A 23,192-nucleotide genomic window follows, 5' to 3' on the forward strand; every position below is an offset into this window, starting at 1 on the left:
CGCCACCGATCACGGGGAGGCTCACGGGAAGGGCAGAGCTAAATGAAATTATGCTACGTCAAATTTATGCGGTCAATAACGCGAACCCAAGCGCACAAAGTTTACAATTCACCGAAATTTGCAGAGACAAACGGGGCTGGCATTTGAAACCAAGGTATTTTGTTGTAGTTGAAGGCATTTCCTCTCTCCAATGTTTTCAAGGAGAAAATTACATTTTCAAAATATTTTGGGGTTGTACAAAGTTTTTGGAGGTTTCCCTATAAAAGAAAAGTGACAAGGGAAACAACACTTAGAAGTAACAGAATGGAAAATCAAACATGAAAGCCACTCAAAATCTGTTTTCTGCGGACTTTTCCGCGCCAAAGCCAAGCGCTTGCCCAGACGTTATTCAGCTCCGTCCAGGATGGGAGGTGGTCCGGGATTCGAGACCGCGCGCTTAAGATCAGCGGACAACACCGCAAATCAACTATGTCATGTAAGATGAATTAGTTCATCCTGTAAGAAAATCTCAATAGCGCAGCGCCTTCGACTTGAAGTAAACACCAAGTCAAAACAATGCTGTCTTTTATTCGATGGTTATGAGAAAATAAAGTAACTAGTGCGCAACAACATGATAATCTACACCATCTTTGAAAGTTCAAAAGGCAAACAGGTAGACAATCAGACATGGTTTGATGCTAGCTACTCCGGTTTAAAGAATTAATGAATGTAACCGAGAATTTATAATTTATAATTTATAGCCCCAACGTTTCGACACTCCTGTGTAGTGCCTTCATCAGGGGTGATCGGATGGCGTTAAATGTACTTGCCTGACTTTCCTTAACAGACACATTATCTGATTTTAGGAGTTCTCTCATTCAATTTAGAAGTCCCCCTTGGGTGTGGGGAGGAGGAGGGCAACGCCAATACAATCCATTTGGTTTTATCAACTGAGATGATGACGAAAATTGGCCGTCGTGAAGACTTTCTAACTAGACTCCTCAAGTATTAGCCCGTTTTCATAACGAACCAACGACTGACGGTCTAACGATCGAAACGTTAGCTTTGGGAACTCTTTACTGTGACTAATTTAAATTATCAACTCAGTTGATAAAACAAAATTATTTTTTAATACTCCCAGCCCACCCACTTAACTGACGTAGCACCACAGTTTCTTTAAAAACTTACCCATTTTATTGAATAAAGTCCCGTGGAAAATAATCGAGAGTGCTAAACGTTTACATCTAATTGTGTTCACCGCGTAACAGTCAATAGCGAGGTTAAGATCCAAACGACAGGGCTTCTCTACGACGGCTGGCTTGGTCGAGGGGGAATGGAGAGAGGTCGCCGTTGCAATGGCAGGAATATTACTGCACAGACGTCAATATGGTAATTATGTCATGAGAAAGGCATCTCAAAATTTCCATTGTTTTTTCCCACCATCCCCTCCCCCGCACCTTCTTGCTGGTGTGTACCTCACAAACTTATTACCGGAGTTTGACGCGCGAATAGGGTTGCAGTCACAAAAGGCGCCGATTTGCGAACGAGAGGTCTTCAATTTTGACGAGACGGCTGAATTCGTATGTAAATTGATCATCCAGTTTCCAAACGCCATAGAGCAGTCCGTCACATAATAACGTGACTCAACCATATCCCAGCACCCGAAAGCGTTATCATGGAAGTCGCTCACAGAACGGGAATGTTATCTCGAGGGGAGGGACTGAATTTCGGCAGGGGCGTACCGCCTGGTCCTCCAAAGCTGACCCTATGTTATACCAAAACTTATTATTTTACACACCCACTTTAGAACTGACCCCTCAAATCCATTCCCGTTTTCATACCTACTCTCCTCTAGTTTTGTGAAGAGTTTTGGTGAAGAGTTGGTTAAGTCTATCCGAAAAAACATCTCGGTTATTTCCCTTTCTCTTGTATTCATTTTAACTTAATAGATAAACACAATACTCATACTCTAAGATCACAATAACGGATATCTTTTCCCGGCCGTTTACAGACAAAACAGCACAAAAAGAGTTCCCCTCCCCCTCCCCTTAGTCGTTAACAGTTGCTTTCCAAAACTTCTTATGCTTCCAGCTTAACTCTGTTCTACGAAGAAAATATTTTTGAGAATCATTCCGTGCCAAACCTACGCTAATAGCAAAAACAGATCGCAGACATCAGCAAGGTTCTCATGGTGTGTCTAAATATAAAATGCTGCTATTACAAATCGATTAACCAGCTAAAGAAAGTCGTCTCATCTGCCAGCTACAGAGCTTTGCAGAATCAACAAAATGTTGCGTAAATTTCTTTTCTCTTTGCTGGACGTTGCATTAAGTATGGCGGTATTTCACGAGCCCTGATTTTAAAATTGAGCTTCCTATGCGTGCTAAGCTGTCGGCCTGGCTTAGATCTTGCTGTCTCCGGCGCGGAGATTGCCTCACCTTAACATCGGCCGCGGCATCCGAAAGCAACTTTCCGTCAACATTTCCGGCTTCGATTTAGCGAGCTCTTGCAAGAATACTAGCACTTTGAAGATCGTTATTGAAAAATTCCTAATCGTTTATAATCGCTAAAGGAAACGAAGTTAGGGAGAAAATAAAGAACTGCCTTTTCTGAACAGCAACATTTGAAAAATCTTGGTCTTGAGAACCAGAAAACCTTTGCAAGTTTAATGTGAGGCATCGATCACATCAAAACCTTTACAATATATTCATTACTCCAATCAGAGCTAAGATAGATCTTACGCTACGAAATGCAAATTTCCCGCTCCATTATGTCTTATTAATCATTGTCATAGAAAAGTTTGGGGTTACAACAAATATCCTAAGCTTGAGATACTTCGTTATCTACTTCTCGTAAATCCGTGGCAGCAGCTCTCGCGATCTGCATAGACAGCTTTCTTCAAAAGTCTGAGAAAAATCCGAGGTAAGTGACTCCTTTACTTAAGAATTTCTTTACCCCTTTTTTTCTAACTGAGGACAAGATTTGTTTATTTCGTATGGAATCCGACAAGCCTAGGATAGAGCTAGTCATGGCTAAACAAAAAATATGAAAATGATAATTTCAGATCTGATTCCTTCAAGAAACAGACGTTACCATTTCGAAGGCAAGTTTAAACTTTTCCACGTTAACTCAGTGAGCTCATGTGATGACTGAGTCATGCTTTTGACTTGATCCCCTGGTAGTCTTACATTAGTAACTCCGCAAACTTTACTCAAGGAACTGATATCCTTTCCCCTCAACTGACAATGAGATAGTAGTATTTTCGTCATTGCTGTGTTTCCTGCACAACAGATGTGACCAGAAGGGAACAATATACTTAGAATAAAACGTTTTAAACAATTCTCGGAACTGTGAGCGCCACTATTTGATTACAAAAGAGTCTGACCATAAGAATTAATAGAAGCAATATGACGGATTAAGCAAGATTGCATCGAGACAGGACGTTTAAATTCTCAACCGAAGGAAAAGGAACACATCATTGCCTTTTCAATATATATACTTGTTTTGTGAAAAGCATTGTGCTGAAATCTTTCAAAAACTATCCAGTAACCTTGACATGCTGTGGCTTTTTTCTGCACATATATAAAGAACAAGCAAGGAGCGTTTGACTTTCTTCACTTGATGCAGTCGGCACAAAATTGCGCTTCGCTTCAGTTTTCATAACAATGCACAGGAGTAATCTCAGAAGATCTTTTCCTACGTTTCCTTCACTTTACAACAAAAGGCTCCCTAGTTAGCTGAGCAAACGACTGCATGAGTGCTGAGCCCCTTAAGCTTCATTCGGTTTTCTATCTGTGACGTTTGTATTACTGTCTGAGGTCGAGTGTGGCTCCTCTCGCAGTCGATCAGAACCTTTGAAGAACAAAGGGTTGTATACAGTTGAACCTCTTGCCCTAATAAACAGACAAAGACAGAAAGCTAAGTTAAAATAGTAAATGCTAAACTCCTTGTAAAGCCAAACTCGTTTCATTCAACCCCTTTTGAGGGTTACAACAAGCAGCCGAGTGCACTGGAATGTGCATCAGTACCAAAGATGGCAAACAATAGCGATCGATTCCGAAGGGGTTTTCTCATGGTTCTCTAATATTCCTCCCTGCAAATTGAAAATCTCTCCAAACCCAAATTTTACTTGGAGAACAGATGACACGAAAAGCTCCTTCGTGATGGTGCCACTGCCAAAATCCAAAACATATTTCATGCCATGTCTACTCTGAATCAAAATTGTACAAACTCTAATCAGTTCACCACTTATTTGTTACGGCAGTTGAACGATAAATTGTTATACCAAAGTCGCCATTCGTGTGACAAATTAAAACTTTGGTTAGTTTCAGCCCAGCCAGTTTATATAATTCAGACTCGGTACAAACCAACAACAAGAATAAATCAATTAGTCTCTGCCTTAAACTATAGTTTAAGGTTATCACTCAGAGTCACCCATTCAGCTGCAAGCGAGGCGTAATTTTGCATCACTTTCTATGATTCCTGAGACGGACTCAGTGAAAAAGGATATTTGTGGCTCAATCTAAATGGCAAAAGTTTTCCAAATGCGTGAAAAATAACTATCGACGGATCCGTGAGTTCTCCCTCTAATCTTAGGAATATCACACACTGTGATCAAATAAAATGGACAAACTTTGGCATCCAAATAAATTGGTACATGGCATTACAAATTGCGTTATAGGCTCACTCTTTTCCAAGACTCTGCAGACACAACACTGGGGAATCTTCACAGCTGCCTGTTTGTTTCGTGCGCCTTAAAAGAAACATGGATAATTTACCTCTTATCTCAGTTTCGGTACCTGACCATCAATCCAAATATTTGCATTGCTTTTTAGGACTTGTCCCTGATTTCTTCGTACGTTTGCTTTGCACTTTCAAACAAGAAGTTCTAGCGAACCGTATTCCACTACAAACAATACTTCTATTTAGGCGCTTCCCGTAGAATCTAAACGCAGCTCGAGTAATTGTATTTTCTGTAAATTCTCCGCCTGAAAGTGAGATTTATAAGTTTTGTTTGTAAATAAAACATGTCATCGAATGAAACCTTAACAAAATATTTTTATTCGACCATCTTATCCACGTAAAAGTTTTCATAAATGATTTATGGGTGTCACGTCGGATTTCGTGTAAACCAAGTGTCAAGTGCTCTTAATACGTCGGCGAGGTTGTTGAAACACGGAGAATTCTGCTCCACATAAGGAACACATTAGATACGTAGGAATATTTTAATTAGTTCGGATAGGGAAGGCGGCGTGAAGCAATATGCATAGACTCTAACAGTGCGGCTTGTTGAAACTCAGGCTTAAGATCGCTATCAATTTATGAGGGGCCGATGAAATCCAATCTAGTGAGCTTTCCGCCCAGAAATTGAGTCTGGTTTTCCGAAGGGGGTCTGAAATGTAAGAATTGCTTGCCAAACGCACGAGTTTGTGTCGTTACAGTAATTCTCTCATTGTTTTATTTAGTTTCTGTCCACACATAAGTCCGTTGCTTGTCTGACCTACTATCAACGAGGCCATTTTCCAAAGGAAACAGCACTTAGAAGCCACTTGGCGGTCAGAAGTTTGTCAAACATACTTACAAAAATTTAAACAGAGCCACAAAATAAAATCACCAAAATATTTGTGATCCATCGCCACGTTCAAGTTACCAAGGAAGAAGCTTTTTGAATTCACGTGTGTACCCTTAGAAAACTTTTTACGCAAATTTCGCGACCGTGGTCCGATGTGAGCTACAAAGGAATTATTACATTGGTCACTTTATATTTGCAAAATAAATACTATATTATGCACATATGATCAGCTTATTTAACTTTTTAACTGGAATCTCAAGAAAAAGTCAAAACTCTAACCTAAATTATAAAAAGAAATCTCAAAGACACCATGACAGCGGATTTCTTGACGCCAGTGTAAGGTCTTACTTTGGTTTGAACCGCGTATGACTGCCTTCTTAACTTGGTATAAAACCGTCGACCGCGCTCGTCTACACGGCACGTTTATACGCGCGCACAAAATTTAACTTTGTCAATCCGTTGCTTTTCTTCTACCCCTGATAAATAAAGCGAAGAAAAAACGCACAAGCACAAAGTAAATGATACACCATCAACTGACCAGCGGTACTGTTATCGACAGTGGAGATAATCATGTCCGAGTCACTAGGCGAAGCTAGAGGATAAAGAGAAAGGTACGCCTAATATTTCCGGGAAACAACGTAGTTTTGTGAAAGTATAATCTGTTCATGTTGTCCTTCAGCAGCATAATTAAAAATATGAAACTGTTCTAATGAGGTCTTAAACTGCTGTTTAAAAGTAAAATCTAAAATGCAAGCTTTCGCCGATCAACGGCATCATCAGGGATGAGAAAATACTTCGGGCGCACTAAATATCCAAGGTCACAAAAGTAGCATAAAAAGCTGCGCTCACAAAGAAATGTGACAAAGACAACGAAGAGTGTGGAAAATTATGTGACTGTGTAATACCGTCCGACCGTTTCGTTTATGGTTTTGTTTTACAGTAAAAATATGGTGCTCAGTTGTTGTTGCTTCCGTATTTGCTATCCATTTCCCTATGCTTTTAGATAGTGGCACACGAACATTTCCGATAAAAACTGCTTATAATCACGCATTAACGCGCATTATACCTACTATCTTTCACTACTACATGCACTTGCGTTGAACCATGGTTGTCACTAACTAACAAATTTTACTACAAAGCAAAACTGAGTTTTTCCATATGATTTGAAACTCTTTAACGTATATTTACATTGCGTAATAAATGTTTACACTATTAAATTTGTCAGTGAAGTTTTACACAGGTTTTACAGTAAACAACATCTATTTTTAAGTGTTAATGATTTACATTCCAAGCTCAAAAATTATATTGGGCAAATGATACTGAAAATTTTGAGGCTACAAATAAATGGAAAAACATCCGTATAATTCTAATTATTATCACATGCAGGGCAAAATTACTGGATGCTGATTGGCTGAGACAGAGGGCATTTTTCCTTAATCAAGAGGGCACTTTTTGGTAATCAAGAGGGCATGATTACTTGTTGCTGATTGGCTGAGCACGCCTGCATTTAATTGGTTTCCCGCTTCAAAGGGAGTTTGAAAAGGAATTTCAGAAACGCAGCGCTTCTGAGTTTGATCTTATAACACGGTCATTTCATCTTAACGTGAAAGAAAAGCAACACGCAAGAAAGGGCAGTCATTTGGTGGAAAAGCAAAAGGACTTTTCCGACCAAAAACGTATTCATTCGCAGCGTGAAAACAGTTTGCGTGGGGACGGCTAGTGTCGAACGAAGCTCTAGACAGAACTTCGTGGCCTCCAAACTGAAAGTTAATTTCTTCGTTTTGCTACGAGTCGCCTTATTAGTATTACAGGCCTAGGTCACCCTATCGGCGTTAAAAAACAGCGTAAATTCTGTCAGTACGTTACGTGTTCGAAGTGGAAAGGAGAGTTTTGGATTCAAGAAGTTATTAGAGCTCGTTTGGACACTTGTTTACGTCTTTCAACGATCGATGAAGTAGTTTCACGCCGCTGCAAACTTCGCAATCGCAAAACAGGTGAATAAAATCAAATTACTTTAGGTTTCTTTGTAAAGAAATTGCTTTGAATGAATTGAACTTGCTGTTTTTTTCTCACTATTTTAGCAGGCTTTCCCCGTGCTACTACTATAGCCTGTTCTTTAATGACAAAAGGCAAACCTGTTTACGCGACGGCAAGATCGAAAGTTGTCCTTTGTACAAAATTTTGCCCTGCATGTGATAAACAAGTAATCGCAAGTGCTCTCGTGCAATTAAGGATTAATTTCACTTGTATTTTCAAAGTTTTCCAAATTGCCCTCGTCGCTTCGCGACTCGGGCAATTTTGTGAAAACTTTGAAAATACTCGTGAAATTAATCCTTAATTGCCCTCGGGCCCATGCGATTACATATACTAATCACTCGCTGTGCGTCTGATAAGTTACAGATGACAGATGACGTCATGATATGGTAGCTGAGTTTGTCACTGATGTTCTTACCACATATTGACGTTTTCTTTGATCTTTTACTGTACAGACCCACAGCAACATGGAATATATATACATCGTACAATAATAAAATAACAAATAATCTTTGTAATGATGACGTTTACATCAATCCTTCAATAGATTAAAAGTAATCAAAACGCGTGTATAATTCAGCTTACCATGGTAAAGTCAATGAAAGCCCTTTATTACATACACGAAGTTATAAACATAGCTTCCGATGGTGAGAAAGAAGTCCATTTCCTAACTATCAGTTATTCCTCTACCGAGGATAGTATACTTAGCGAAAGCAAAATCTTTCAGCTAAGTCTCTTCGATTTAAACACTCGTGGCACAATGCTTGGCACAGAACACGATACGTGGCATTCGAAGCGTTTTTTTCCTTCCACAACCGTAACATTTGATAAGCCTTCTCACAAAGATCACGTCTCCTTTCATCAATGTTATCAAGGTCTTCCTCGAGAATACCCAGCCGGCGTCCAAGCTTCCTCCAGTCTTTTGAGATGGAGTTCGACAGTCCCTGGTGATCATCACTACGTAGAGTGCTTTCTTTCAATTTTTTTCCTACGAGTATTGAAAGAAATGTCATAAAAAGAGCGCAGCAGAAGAATGAAAAAACCAGAATTTGATAAGAGTATATTTAACATACCTGCCAGAGACACTTCCTCGGGAATGAACGTCTCCCCTCCTTGGTCTGTCTCTGGTCTATCGAAATCTGCAAATAAAAAGTGTATGATTGGATTCAAACTTGACCGCGTTGAATCTTGGTTAAACGAGAAAACAATGTAAAGAAATCAAAGCTATGGAGACAAAATAACTCTTTAAGTAAGGTGGGGGGGGGGGGGGTAGGAAGGGAGGGGCTTCTTAAAATATTAGGGGAGTGTTCATTCGAGGTTGGACATTTACATAAATTTGACCTGATAGCAGGGGTACTCGAGGGGAGGCACTGATTCGGAGATCTTCGGCTTGAACTCAGTCTCTGAAGTGCCTGAACCAATAACGATGTTCTCGACATTTGAATATTACATTGTGTAACCTGTAAGATCGCGACCTTAAAAAGTGACATTTGTTACCTGTGCGAGCAATCTTAGCAGGAACCATTGATTGCGCAGTCTGGTACGGTAGTACTCGCTTTCCGAAATGAACAGAACTGCATTGCGCCAAAGAAGAGACCGCTGAGGAATACAAAGAAACCATCAATTCTGTTTCATTCTTCAACATTACTTAGCAAGTCTCTCGGTTAACGGCAACGAGGGAAAAAAAAGCAGGCACCCAAAAAGAGTAAGGGTCACGCAACCTGTTTTTCGCTCGCCAGCTCTTTCACTCCTCCCCACTGATTGAGAGCCTGGTAAAGGCAAACATATGTGGCCCACGGAGTTAGCGAGTTTTGAAAAACACTCAAGGCTATAATTTCATTTTTTAGTCCAGATATTATTTTATTTTTCGGAAAAATGAGCTTGTTTCGTTGCGTTCAATTTAACATTGTCGGCCATAAGGTATCAAATTACTTCGTTGGCTTGTCCTAATGACGACAGGGGCAATGAAAACATAAATTTTTTTTCTTGGTCAGAAAATGTTGAGTTTTTGTGACAAACGTAGGACAACCAAGAAAAAGTTTAATCAAACTTTGCGCACGTTTCAAGTAAAATTAGTTATAATTAGTTACCCTTAGTCTGAGGAAAGCTTTGTAAAGACTGGCCACTGTGGTTTTTACCATTGGCATCGTCCAAGACCTGAAGTCAAATAAATTATTCATAGTGTAAGTATTCTCCAAATAATCATACAAAGGGGAAATTCGGCAACTATAGGGACAAAAATGCTTTCGGGCAAAGTCCTGAGAGTCCTGAGATCAACTGGAACGTCAAATAGGAGACAAAAGGAACGTATTTCTTCGACGTTTTGAATATTATTTTCCAGTCTTTAGGCCGCTCAGTGCCATATCAAGGTCTGACCAAACCTGATTCGAATCCCCTTCGCAGGTTAAATACAACGAAAACCTGATCGCAAGGAACTTGAATTGGCTTTACCTGACTCCAAGTCTTGGGCGGACGAAACTTTGGACCCTGTGTACGCGTGCAAACGAAAGGCTTCCTTGTCAAGGAAACATAATGCGCACAATCATCGTGGCAACATTCTACTTCCGCATGCCAATAACACTTTCCGGTTCCATGAATAAACTGGCGTAGACACAAATCGCATCTAGCGCAGAGATCCCATGATACTTTTTGCAGCCAATGACACTCCTCGTGCAGCCTCTCCAAACTTGTCTTCAAAAAGCTAAAAGAGAGGGAGAGACTTTTGTCAAAGAGGTTGATATCTTTTCTTACAAATCTTTGACGTGCATACGTTAATGTCCGGAAAGTTCGTAAAGTTTGAGAGAAATGAAGTAAACCGTAGCCTCCTTTGAAACAACATCTTGACTATGACATCCATTACACTATCAAAGGGTTAACGATGTTATGAGCAAACCAAACTTGTCGGATCAATTCACATCGCATCAAAAACCACTTCCGATTACACGAACTGATAATTCATGTAAAAGTTACCACCCTATAATAGAATGACTAACTTACGTGCACCTACCTTAAGACCTCTGAGCAAACTTTTGGCTCGGTCTTGACAGGGTCCATACTTAGATCGGTGAAATTCCATACGTGTACTTTGATCACACGCTTGTAGCAAACAAAATCAACTGCAGTCTGATCTCCCAAATAGAAACGAGCTGAGTTAGCCCACAGCTTTGCCTGATCACACGCAATTCGTCTTTGTACAGATTCGAAGAAAAGGACAACCATTCTTGAAAATAGACCACCAGGGACGTACTGAGTGGAGAATGTGACATAAACTGGTGCAGGGCCTGGATTAACAGAAACGTCCGGCATAAATGCATCGTCAGGTGTGGAGGTCAGCATACACGGAACAAGATACACGGAACTGCCATCTTTTCCCGTATATTCACAAAGAAGGTTGAACTTCTTCATGAGGAAAAGTAAAGACTCCTTGATGTCGCCAACGCCCAGTTTTGTGCAAGAGTAATCAAGCAGTTTAGCATCAAGAATGCCGTTCTTGCCAAGATCTTTGCGGAGATTTGAAATGACAGTTTTCTCTTCTTCTTGTTTTTCAACCGTTATTATCTGACACAAAACATCAATCAACCACCTTGGATTCAAAACAACCAGACTTAGTGGATCGTCCGCTCTACCATGATAAACCACTGTGCCACGATCGTGCAAAAAGTGTAAAAGTACTTCATAGTCACCTTCGACCTCAAATTTGCAAATTTGGTCACAGATATTCTTTCGGAATTCTTGCCTTGTGACATAATTTTTCCCCGCGCTTGCTTGCTTACGAACTTCATTTTCCACTTGGAGCCACTTCAAAGGAACCTCAACTTTTGTATGTGGCATGGTATCTGCAACCTTCAGAATCTCTTTCCGTAAGGCAACAACTTGGAGATCTTCTTCCTCTGGTTTATTACCAGCAAGAGTGTTGTTCACTGCAAATGTTTTTCCGATTATGTGTTCACTGAACTCTCTTACTGTGTCACAAATGATGTCCTTTACACTCGTAATCACGATTCCGGGGTCTCCTTGCACATGGTCGGCATGTGTTCCAACCAAAATGACAGGTGGTAATACTTCGCCATTCTTTTCGTGTTTGAAGGAATTCACCATGTCCATCCACCTCATAATGTGATCTAGGTTTGTGTCATTCTTGTCAGGAGACGGAATTTTAACTTCGACGTAACCAGGCTCTTTCACGAAACATTGGGCTAGGGCAGAAAGATCCTTGGTAAGATCCACCACCAGCAGATAAACTGCTTCACGCGAAACGAGAATAGGATGAATAGCACGGTAAATGGCTTGACCACCAAAATCCATGCAAACTGGCCAAATGCCGTCATCCTTCACGGACTCTTTCCTCGAGAGGTTTTCAGCTGTAAGTCGCACCACTTCATCAGGCATGTCACTGTTTCGCTTCTCATTATGCACGTTGTCCTCTTCTCTTATTGGAGAAATTGCATCCGATTTCACCTGAGTCCTCGGTTCTATGTCATGATCTTGCTTTATGTCCTGAATCGAACCCAAAATAGATACCAGTCAATTCAATTTGCAAATTTGGAATGGAAGTTGGCCATAAATAAATTACTTTAATATTACCTTTAAATATAAATAAACAATAAAATGTGTTGAAAACCTTTGGCAAGCTCTTCGGTTCAACCTCATTGAAGAATTCTGAAAAAAAAAATTTAGTTTTGATTAACTTCATTTAACCCAGTAATATTTCGCTTTTTTGCTTTAGTTGTCGTTGCAGTTTTTCTTTTTTTTTTTTCTTTTTTGTTTTTTGCGTTACTTTGACAGCTTGTTTTTCAAGTTTAAAAACGTAAGACTCTAATATTGCGTGTCGAGTAAAGTAATAGAAACACTCAAGAAAATTCCGTAAAGTTCTGTTGTTTTCCTTGTTACGATAAAGTCGTGAGCTTAGCCATGCATACTGATTTACAAATAACATGATGTAACCATACAATGCTCTAGAAGCATATCTACATGAGTGAAATTCATTTCAAGCTGTTGATGGTATCACTCGATAAGCTGTCAACAAAGATGTGTCCATTTAAAAAATCGTCATTACTTGTATAGAAATCATCAGTCACAGTGAGGTGTTTAATGTTAGAACTCCAATAACAAACTATGTCCTACCACGTCCCCTTCCAGTCTTAGGTAGCAACTTGTAAAAGGTAATGTAACGTGCAACCTCCGTGATTTGCTGGTGGAAAGTTTTTCAACAGCACAGAAACCAAATCAACATTTTGTATTGAGGTACATACCCTGGTTTGATCCTATTTCGCTGATCACCTCCTCTGTTCTCTGTGTCTCACAAGTCTCTCTTTCCTTCGCAACTTCGCTGTCCACGTAAATTTGGTTTGGTGGTTGGTGGTTTGGTGGTTCAGTTAGTAACAGCTTACTAATATTTAGAGCACATTTGTGATGGAAGGTACTTTTTTCTTGTTCCTCTTTGGAATTCTTCCATGGTTTTTCATTAACATGTTTCAGAGGCATGTCTATTTGCACCCCCACTGTGCTAGATTCATCTTGTCGAAATGGTTCACCTTTCAAAGAACGTGCGACACTAGTTTTGCCAACGCGGTCTTGGCCAATCAACAAGATTTTAGCCCGTTTATCGAATGTCTTTCCTGTTTCAAGAGCTCTCTGGTAAGCGGCCTTTGCGATGGGTCCTCTGGCCATAATATAAGGCGGGACTGAGTGCATAATTTGAAACTTGCTCAAAGAAGGGAAATCAGCTCTTTCATTCCTATTATTTTTGCGAAGAATGGTTTGCACTCGCTCATTCCAATCCTTTGCCTGCTTAGGGATACCAATGACATCACAGATGTTGGCCAGTTTTCTGTAACACTCTGCCACAATTATATTTTCAGGTCCCGACCTCATCGCAAGAATGTTACGCGCACGCTCATAGTTATCCTTTGCTCGCATAAGATCACCAAGGGAACTACATACGGTCCCCAAGCCACTGTAAGAAAGAGCCACGAGATCGTGCTTAGGTCCAAAATTCTTCAAACGAATATTTAGCGCACGACCATGATAGTCCTCTGCTTCCTGAAATTCACCAAGGGCAAGAAATACGTCCCCCAAGCTATGGTAAGAATCAGCCACGAAATAGTGCTCAGGTCCTAAACTCTTCAAACGAATACTCAGCGCAAGACCATGATTGTCCTTTGCTTGCTGTAATTCACCAAGGGAAACACATACGGTCCCCAAGCCACTGTAAGAACCTGCCACGCTAACATGCTCTGGTCCTAAATTCTTCAAACGAATATTCAGCGCACGGTTATAATACTTCTTTGCTTGCTGCAATTCACCATGGAAAACACATATGGTCCCCAAGCCAATGTAAGAAGTTGCCACGTCAATATGCTCAGCTCCTAATTTCTTCAAACGAATATTCAGCGCACGACCATAATATTCCTTTGCTTCCTGAAATTCACCACGGGTATGAAATACCTCCCCCAAGCCATGGTAAGAATATGCCACTTCAACATGGTCAGGTCCTAAATTCTTCACAAGAATATCCAGCGCACGATAATAATACTTCTCTGTTCGCTGAAATTCACCAAGGGAACGACATACGGTCCCCAAGCGATTGTAAGAACCTGCCACGTCAACATGCTCAGCTCCTAATTTCTTCAAACGAATATCCAGTGCACGATCATAGGAGTCCTTTGCTTCCTGAAATTCACCACGGGCATGAAATACCTCCCCCAAGCCATGGTAAGAACATGCCACTTCAACATGCTCGGGTCCTAAATTCTTCAAAAGAATTTTGAGCGCACGATCATGATGGTCCTTTGCTTGCTGCATTTCACCAAGGTCAACACATACGGTCCCCAAGCGATTGTGAGAAGTTGCCACGTCAACATGCTCAGCTCCTAATTTCTTCAAAAGAATTTTGAGCGCACGACCATAATAGTCCTTTGCTTCCTGAAATTCACCAAGGACAACACATACAATCCCCAAGCCACTGTAAGACGCTGCCACGTCAACATGCTCAGGTCCTAAATTCTTCAAAAGAATATCCAGCTCACGAACACGATTGTCCTTCGCTTGCTGAACATCACCAAGGAACCCAGATACGGTTCCCATGATACTGTAAGAGGTTGCTGGGTCAGTCATGCTCTGGTCCACCCTTCTTCAAATGAATCTCCAGCGCACAATCCTGAAAGACGTTTCCTTGCTGCGGTTAACTTAATATGGTTTCCATGATGGTTCTTCGCCGGCTTGAGGTTATCAATGGTTCCATAAATGGTAGTTATCTATGTAACTGACAACAAACTTGTTTCATTACAACGACATGATAATCTAAAAAAAAAGTTATAAAGGCTTGAAGATATCACAGGTGAGGAAGTTGAGTTTAGATTTAAATATTAGGTTGAAAATAGAAAACGTTGGTGCCCAGGATGAGAAAACCGTGTTGTGAATTAATCACTAAGCAAAAGGTTCGTTCACTTTCTTTATATTGAAAGACGAAATTACAAGAGTTTTCTCTGAATCAAAAGATGACAATAGAACACAAATAGTGAATGGTTTTGACTGAAAAAGAAACAATATTACAGAAGAAATTCTAATCTGAGACAATTGTTAGGAACTACCTCCTAGGCCAGTAACCTGAGGGGTTACAAATTCCACAACTTTCAAGAGGAGACAACGAAGGCTTTGCGTCATTTGAGAGAAGCAAAAAAGTTAACGGAAGTTTTAGATGCAAAAGATTACACGGTGGAGATGGGTTTACATTCGAATTCTGCTTGTCTTTTTTTAAGCTTACTAGCACTGAACTCGCAAATTCTCTCAATACTGGCCGTGAAGATAGCTAACCATCAATCTCGCAACGAAGGGTGGTAATAAGTCTCGGTTATACCAACAGACACCTCAGAAAACTGCAAAAGAACAACCTGATTAGCGTTTACACAACGGACAGTCACGATTTTTCACGCGATTGGCTTATTTTCCTTGACACAAAAATATTAGAGAAATGTTTCCGGTGTTCACGATTTCTTGTATGCCGCAATAACACAATGCAGTCCAATTCATAGTCAGATCTTACATATAACACTTACTCTGTATATTCTACAAATCTACCATATAGAGAGATCTCTTAAAAATGCTAAAATAATTATGAAAAGATTAAACAACGAGAATTTCCTTTCAATTTTTTCCACAAATATAATCGTACTGACAGAAGAACTTTCCCATTTCAAAACATTAAAATTGATTTGTATTAAGATGGTGAATTTTATTATTTAAGCCTAGTGTTTAAAATTAAAGATGATGTTATTTAGTGAATGGCACAGGCATACTCGGAAAAAATAATAATTCCGAGAGATGTCAACAGGGGTCGACCCGACAACGTTTCGATTAGTAGTTCGGAGGTTTGTCACCATGGACCTAGTTTAATGGCCAAGCCTGCCACGAGTCTCCTATAGCTCAGAGGTAGAGCATTCAAAGAACTAATCGGAAGGTCGTATGTTCCACTCCTATTGGGAGCACTTGTAGTTCTTTTCCTCCGAGTACGCCTGTGTCATTCACCACATAACATCTTCTTTGATTAATATTGTTTGTCAATTGTAGAGATGATTACAATGATCACGGCTTCATAAGTGAAGACAAATAACTGACGTAAAACTATACGCAACAAACTGGACAAAATGTTTGTATTACCATAATTTGTTCAAAATTATGCAATTTTACCGTATTAAGGAAATGGAATGGGTTAAACATACCATGTTCCACTGCGCAACAGCGCAAAAATATTGACTGAAGACAGAGCAATAAAATGGCCAAACTCAACGGTCCTAACCTTGAGTTTGCCTTTTGTTTTGGGCTAATGCCTGCGAGCCTGCCTGCAATCTCTTAATGGTGCTGATGAATAAAGTAGGTAATTTTCTACAAAAACTTTAGTGCTGCGTCAGTGGGAGAGCATAACAGGGTATTTCAGTGTTATCAACTGAGTTGATAACATAAATTGGCCACCGTAAAGAGTGACATCAGCACAAGTGGCACGAGGCCTTCGAGATTCGAGCCAGCAAGCAAAGCCAGTGTGCCATAGGTCTTTGGGGGGGGTTCATTTCCCAGCTAGAACACTTAAGGACCTTGCACACACTTGCGTTGCCGTGACACGGAAACCTACAAGCTTCCCCACTCTCATTGTAATACCGAGGAGTGGGCTGCAAGCAAGCCCCATGACAGCATGCTTCCAGAACAGGAGAGATAAAAATTACTTCCAAGTAAGTAAGGGGGACTATGAAGATCAAAATCAGATTCCAGGAATTTAAACAATTTCACAGAATGCATGGTGGTCTTCATCTTAAATATACCTAAAAGAAAGGGGTAAATTTATCACCCACATAGATAACTTTCAAACAAACCCCCTAATTCCTAGGGGCATTAGATTGCATTCCTAGAAGGCAGTGGTAGGCTACCATAGTTGGAAGATCATTCCTTAATACCCTTGAAAGGTTTCTGACCCAGAGGCCGGAATCCCAAGGAGAAATAATAGTAGTCCCTGCATGTAAACATATATATATATGTGGAATTGATGAAAAAATTAAGAAAGGAAAATATCTGTGTATAGTAGGCTAAATTATCCTGATTTGAAAAAAACTAGGTCAGCTTAGTCATATTGGGCAGTTTCTTATGGGTAACTACAATGTCTCTTCCTTTCATTATATGTCACTCGCAGAGAATTTGCAGAGGTGAGTATATTTCATTGTATTTATCTCTTTAGATGCAGAAGTCATTCCTTAGTGCCAGGTAGAATTGTTTGATATGCAATTATTTGATATTTCAGAAAAAATAAGGAACAAAATCAACACACTCTATCCAATTTCATGATAATGTGCAAAGTGAAATCAGAGGTCAATTAAAAAAATATGAAATATCAACCAGTCATATGGATAAGCATCTCCTTAAGAAACTTCATTGTGTAGTATGTAATAAACCCTCCTTCCTTTAGCTGAAAAAAATGGTTGAGTGAATAAGAAAAAAAAAACTTGAAAATATTTGATGTTGTCCAGATTTTACACATCTGCATTGGCACACATCCTATAAGTAACCACTATGACACCAACTATAAAATGCTATTGAAAATCCACACCTTCAATGCTTCCTTTGAACCAGCCAAGCAAAACAAACAAACCAATCCAGAAGCATAGACAAAAGTACAACTGTTATGAAATACCATCTGTTACAAATGGTATGCATGAAAAGAGAGATGAATTTGGATACTAAGGGCTGGTTATTTTTAAAAACAAAGTTTAACCCTTGCTCATCCAAACTGCGCTCTCAACAATCTTAACCCTTTCACTCCCATGATCTCAGAAGCAATTCTCCTTACTAAAGTACCGCTCGAAGATAAGCGAACCACTCAACGCGTTCCCCACGCAGAGCCAACGCGTTGGCGTTTTGAACTTAACGCGTTGGCGTTTGCGTGTCCACGCAAACGCAAACGCGTTTAGTGAAGCTCATTAGTAGATCACACTTTAAAACCATTTTGCATAACAAGAGGCCCAAACAAAGCCGACTTTTTTGTCACATTCGCCTTAGCATCTCCACGGCGTCTGTGTATTCCCGATAACAAGCGTTATCCAAAGATCTGTTCCTGATTAAAAAAAAAAAAACCCGAACTAAGAGTCAAGCGATTTCATTTTACAACCTGTAATTTGTGAATACTTTCGAAATTCTCGTCCACCTGTATCCCAAACTGTTTTTTTTTTTTTGGTCGATCGATTTTATGTTTACGTGCCGCATGTCTCGAAATTCATCACAAGTCGCGGCGCTTGTGCTACCAAATAAATGAAATTCTAGCCGTATTAAGTTTGCGAACAACTTCGAATTCTCGGATCCAAATTTATCCTTTTCGATTGACAAAGTTAAAGTTATCATGGATGCAGTCTGCAAGTTCTATCCAGCTCCACCCGAAGGAAGAGATTTCCAGTGGAGAGACTGCAGGAAAGCAGTGGACACTTACCTAAGAGGAATTAAGTTTTCCGAACGTAACCAGTAGTTTTATTTGGCTCTGAGTGTTGTGTCTTTCGATAGTTCTCGCCGTGTTTTGTTTTTTGGACCTAGATTTCACGAATAGGTTTGATGTAAATAGGATTAAGGACGCATGAAATAACAAATAATTTTCTCTTGTTTTGAGATTGTTAAAAAGTTAGATCGCCGATATTTTAGTATCGCGAAAAACCATGCATGTATTTTAAGTAAGGAGCAAGTAACAATAAATGTATGTTCTCACACACACAATACAGTCGGCTGAAAGCCGGGCGAAAAGCGGCAGAACGTAAACGAAAGCGTGACAAACTATAAGTATGTTTTTTTCGCTAGCGGTTCACGAATAAAACTCGTGACTCGAATTTCGATCGATAGGCTTTAAATAATGAAACCTTTTGCCTTGGCATGGGCTACTGGAGATTGTTTGACTTGATTAACGCGGATTGTTGAAAACCGCCTCATGTTTCCCTTGACGAAATCGTGATAGAAATTTTGGTTGCAGAAAGAATCGACTCGCGTGGCCCAGACATTCTGGCGATGAGCGTTTTCGATTCTCGACTCAAGAAGAAGAGAGCGCATCAGTTCGACTGGGTTCTTTTGTTAAGAGTTGCTCTGTAGTTTTCGAAAGCTTGCCTTAATTTTTTTTTTCAGATATCTGTCGCAGAATACATTTTGTTCAAAACCGGCGAAAAGCAACAGAACGTAAACCTTGACCGACAAGTAAAATTATGCAAATTCAAAAAGGTTTTCAGTTGCGGATGAAGGCCGTCCTTTGAGTTGGTCAACAATGGATACAAAAGAAAGAAGGTTGGAGGTGGCAAAGTGAATAACAAAGGCGATACGGGTCGATGCTCAACGCGTTAGCTAACGCGTTAGTGAAAGAGCACTAAAGCGTTGACTTCTTCGAGCCCACGCGTTGAAAACGCGTTAGGTGGTTCGCTTATCTTCGAGCGGTACAGTATCTGCCATACAGTTCTCAAAATGTTAGTTTAGAGAATTTGGTTTTGGATCAACTTAGAATCCCTTAATTGATATTTTTCTTTATTCTCATTGCTTGCCTACTTGATATTGTATTGATATTGCAAGAAGAAAATTCTGTCTTGGTCACTCATGGGAGTGAAGCAGAAAATATCACCTAAGCAGCAAAGTTTTTGCAAAACTGTCAAAAGGGCTTGTTTTAGCACTAAAAGAAAGATCTAATCACCTCAAACCCCCCTCCCCCTCCATGACAAACTTTCAAATTCCATTGATCATAAAAATCTGCTGCCCAATTTAGACTTTGTTCCAATAACGAACCCTAACTGTTTCTATATCATATCTTTTCACAAGAGAATGTAAATTAAATATTACTTAATGGTTTCAAGTTATCTTACTGAGTGGAAGACTCGCCACCAGTAAATTTGCCACCAAGCTCACTGGCTAATTAGGAAAAAATTCAAAGCTTTCAGCAACTCTTAAGTTTGATCGTGAGTCTCATGAGCATCACCATAAGGGCCTATTTACACGGTACGACTTTGTCGCATGCGACAAGCTTACGACAGGCTTACGACACGAATTGTTTCGTGTAAATCAAACCTACAACTCGCTTACGACTCTTAAGTCATGTCGTAGGCCTGTCGTAAGCTTGTCGCATGCGACAAAGTCGTGCCGTGTAAATAGGCCTTTAAGAATGCCATGGGCAATACCGCAGAGCCAAGCTGAAAGCTTGATAGTTTTTTCAAGATGGCAGAAGATGAGTTAAATGTATGTAACGATTGAAATGCAACCAATCTGATCCAATCAAAGAAATATCAAATGGATCATTGAACAACAAAGTCAAGCCTGTAAATATTTAAAATGTTCATCAAAGAAAAAGTAAACCAAATTGATTGTAACTTTTTATTTAAAAAAACCAAATGACAAGATCGACAAGAAATGGTTTCAATCCCACAGATTTATTTTTTGTCTACAAAACAAGTGCTTTAAAGGCTCTCAAGGAAATCCTGTTAACTTTTTTACCCATAATAACCACAAGCAATAAGCTAGAGCTCAAGCAAACATATAGTTATTTAATCATACATTTAATGGCTATACTTAAGGTGGGTCCATAGAGTTTTTTTCACCACATGAGATCTGGACCCAGACATGGCGCCAGCTTTTAAAATATCACCAAGCAAAACAAATATGGTAGCTCGATACGATCACATGATTTATATCAAAAGAGGTGTGTAAAAGATATATATCCACATTGTGGACCCTGGGAATTCCAGCAACAACACCCAACATATTTCTAGGCCTTTTACACCTGAAAAAAGGCCAATACAACACTCACCACATGTTCAGTTGCTTCGAGAAGACCTCAAAAATAAAGAAAACAACAAGGAAATCATCAAGTAAAGGCTACAAAATTTGATAATTGAAACTTGAATTACAAAGACAGCTGTGAGAAAAAGGAACCACCTACAAAACAGGCTATAAGGTGGTCTTGGGTAAGTAACCTACGATGTTCAGGATGTTTGGTTTTTTCCGTCCTAGGAAGATAAAAATTATTGTTTTGATCAATCGCGAAGTTTTAGTCTCAAAATTGGCTCTGATTTCCACCAACAGACAACAGCTAAAAATCTTCAAGGAACTCAAGTTGTTGACATACAAACATTTGCACAAGGCCTCAAGGAATGTTTATTTTGTAAGCGTGGCAAATATGAATAGTTTTTATTTTTACTACAATAATAATCAAGTGACATGCACTATGAGAATTATATTTGCCATACTGCAGCATTTCAATGATGCTTGCAAGGATTCCTCACAATGAATCACTTAAAGATATGTACCTTATTATCTTTCCTAAAACAACTACAGAATACAGGGCCACCAATGTCCAATAGTGCAATCTTGGCAAATTTCCATTCTATTACGTAATGTTTTGCAACAAAGAAAATAGGGATCTTTCAAGTAAAATTTATGACATTTCCTTCAGTGGAATTTCCTAAGATTTGCTGGACCGTTAGGCATATTTATGTCCTTCCTAATGCCTGTCAATAAAAAAAAATTCATAGGACCAAATTTGAGATAGAGGAAGAAAACACAAAACTGCAAATAGCAAGAAAATCGCTTTTCTAACCCTATTTTTTTCAGCTTTCAAATGATTGTCAGGACAATTTCCACAACTTGTGAAAATTTTGAGAGATTTCACCAAAGAAAATTGAAGAAAATCAAAGGCAAAGCCAAATAATCACCAGCAAGCAATTCCCTTTGTGGAACCCCCACTTAATAATGAAAATAATTTTCTTAATATATACTGCAGCAAATGACAGTCCAATCCTTGCTTGTCACCTTCTGAATGCTTTTAATGACATAGAATAGTGAAAACATGAAAAATTTCCTAGAAAACAATACACTGGTGCACACACCAATGTTGAGCAAACACCCTATGGAGCCACCTAAATATAATTACAACAATCACCACCAGATGAGTGTTTGGTGGTGAGGTAACACACTTTAGTGGCAAGATTAATAATTTAACACAAAGTTGATCAATTACAGATATTCTGTTGATTCACAGCTTTGATTTGAGCTTTACCAAAAGACTTGCATGTTTTAAAAAACCCTGACTGACTGGTTTTTGTAGTTATTTTAAACTCTGTGAGACAATTGGATATGGCCACTTAAAAGCACAAATTTTACACTTTGGTGCCAAGCTCACTGGTGGCCAGTCTTCCTGATGGCAAGGTGACTGAGTACCTATATAATCACTGACTGATCAACAGTGTGAGTAATACAAATGTTCTTAAGACAAGCGATCTACATGTAGCTTTGGACGTTTGATGGTTTGTTTGAACTCCAAAGCTATTAAAAACCTCAGGGCCGCCAAAATTACCCAAATCCATCTCCATAACTCTTCTAAAGCTGAGCGCCTTATTTTTTTTCAAACAACATGTTATCGTAAAGTACATGCAAATTGAGAAATTAATCTCCCTCAACCTTGATAAATCATTTCTATAATGAAAACTTCATATCACCAGAAAGCGGAGGCAAGTATAGTGAGAATTACTACTAGATACAAATGTATTCACCAAGAAATGACGTTTATCATTGGGTATCTTTAAAAAATTAGTTGTAACAAAAATGCATGAAAATACACACTAACATGACCACAAAATTATTACGGGATATTTTTGAGTGCAGAGATTGCAAAAGCTGCCTCCGTCGAGATAATAAGGTATTTTAGAAGCCGATTCGTTTGATTTGGATTCCATGTGACTTAAACAAGAGTACAACTCATGACAGCAGTCTGCACCGATCAAATAGGGTAACCAATCTGTAAATTTCCGTTGACCACCGTGACTCAAATATATTTGGCGGCTAAGTTATCGGTACTGATCATTAGCAAAGGTAGTATGGTGTACTTACCGGCTTAGAACGTTTAACACGGATTAAGTGCCAACCAACTACAGCTTTCAGTGGCCGATCGAAGATGTAAATAGTTCGTCAGCAGGAATCAGAATGAGGATGTTACGATCAACGTAAGGACACAGTGCATAAACATAACTCAGCAACATTAATGGCTGCTAACTGGAAGACCATGAGGTTTAACTTCAGAATCATTAAGTCACGTGATACGGAAATACATGCTAAA

The 23,192-nt window shown here is 39.4% G+C and overlaps 1 protein-coding gene across 3 annotated transcripts; it reads right to left on the reverse strand.

Annotated features, from left to right (window-relative positions):
- Positions 1-6,621: 6,621 nt before the first annotated feature.
- On the reverse strand, positions 6,622-23,192 carry LOC131780847 (uncharacterized). Of its 3 annotated transcripts, none has more exons than XM_066173032.1 (10): positions 22,967-23,192; positions 12,838-14,849; positions 12,207-12,244; positions 10,593-12,082; positions 10,037-10,286; positions 9,676-9,742; positions 9,307-9,354; positions 9,083-9,184; positions 8,659-8,724; positions 6,622-8,573 (listed from the first exon to the last, which is right to left on the reverse strand). In XM_066173032.1, exons 2-10 carry the CDS (start codon positions 14,699-14,701, stop codon positions 8,290-8,292), a joined length of 4,209 nt encoding a protein of 1,402 aa, XP_066029129.1. In that variant the 5' UTR covers positions 14,702-14,849; positions 22,967-23,192; the 3' UTR covers positions 6,622-8,289. The 3 variants fall into 3 exon arrangements, with proteins under 3 accessions (XP_066029129.1, XP_066029130.1, XP_066029131.1); XM_066173033.1 differs by having other exon boundaries at positions 12,838-14,887; XM_066173034.1 differs by lacking the exon at positions 9,307-9,354 and having other exon boundaries at positions 22,967-23,190.

Source organism: Pocillopora verrucosa, chromosome 10, assembly GCF_036669915.1.
Source record: "Pocillopora verrucosa isolate sample1 chromosome 10, ASM3666991v2, whole genome shotgun sequence".
Classification (NCBI taxonomy): Eukaryota; Metazoa; Cnidaria; class Anthozoa; order Scleractinia; family Pocilloporidae; genus Pocillopora; species Pocillopora verrucosa.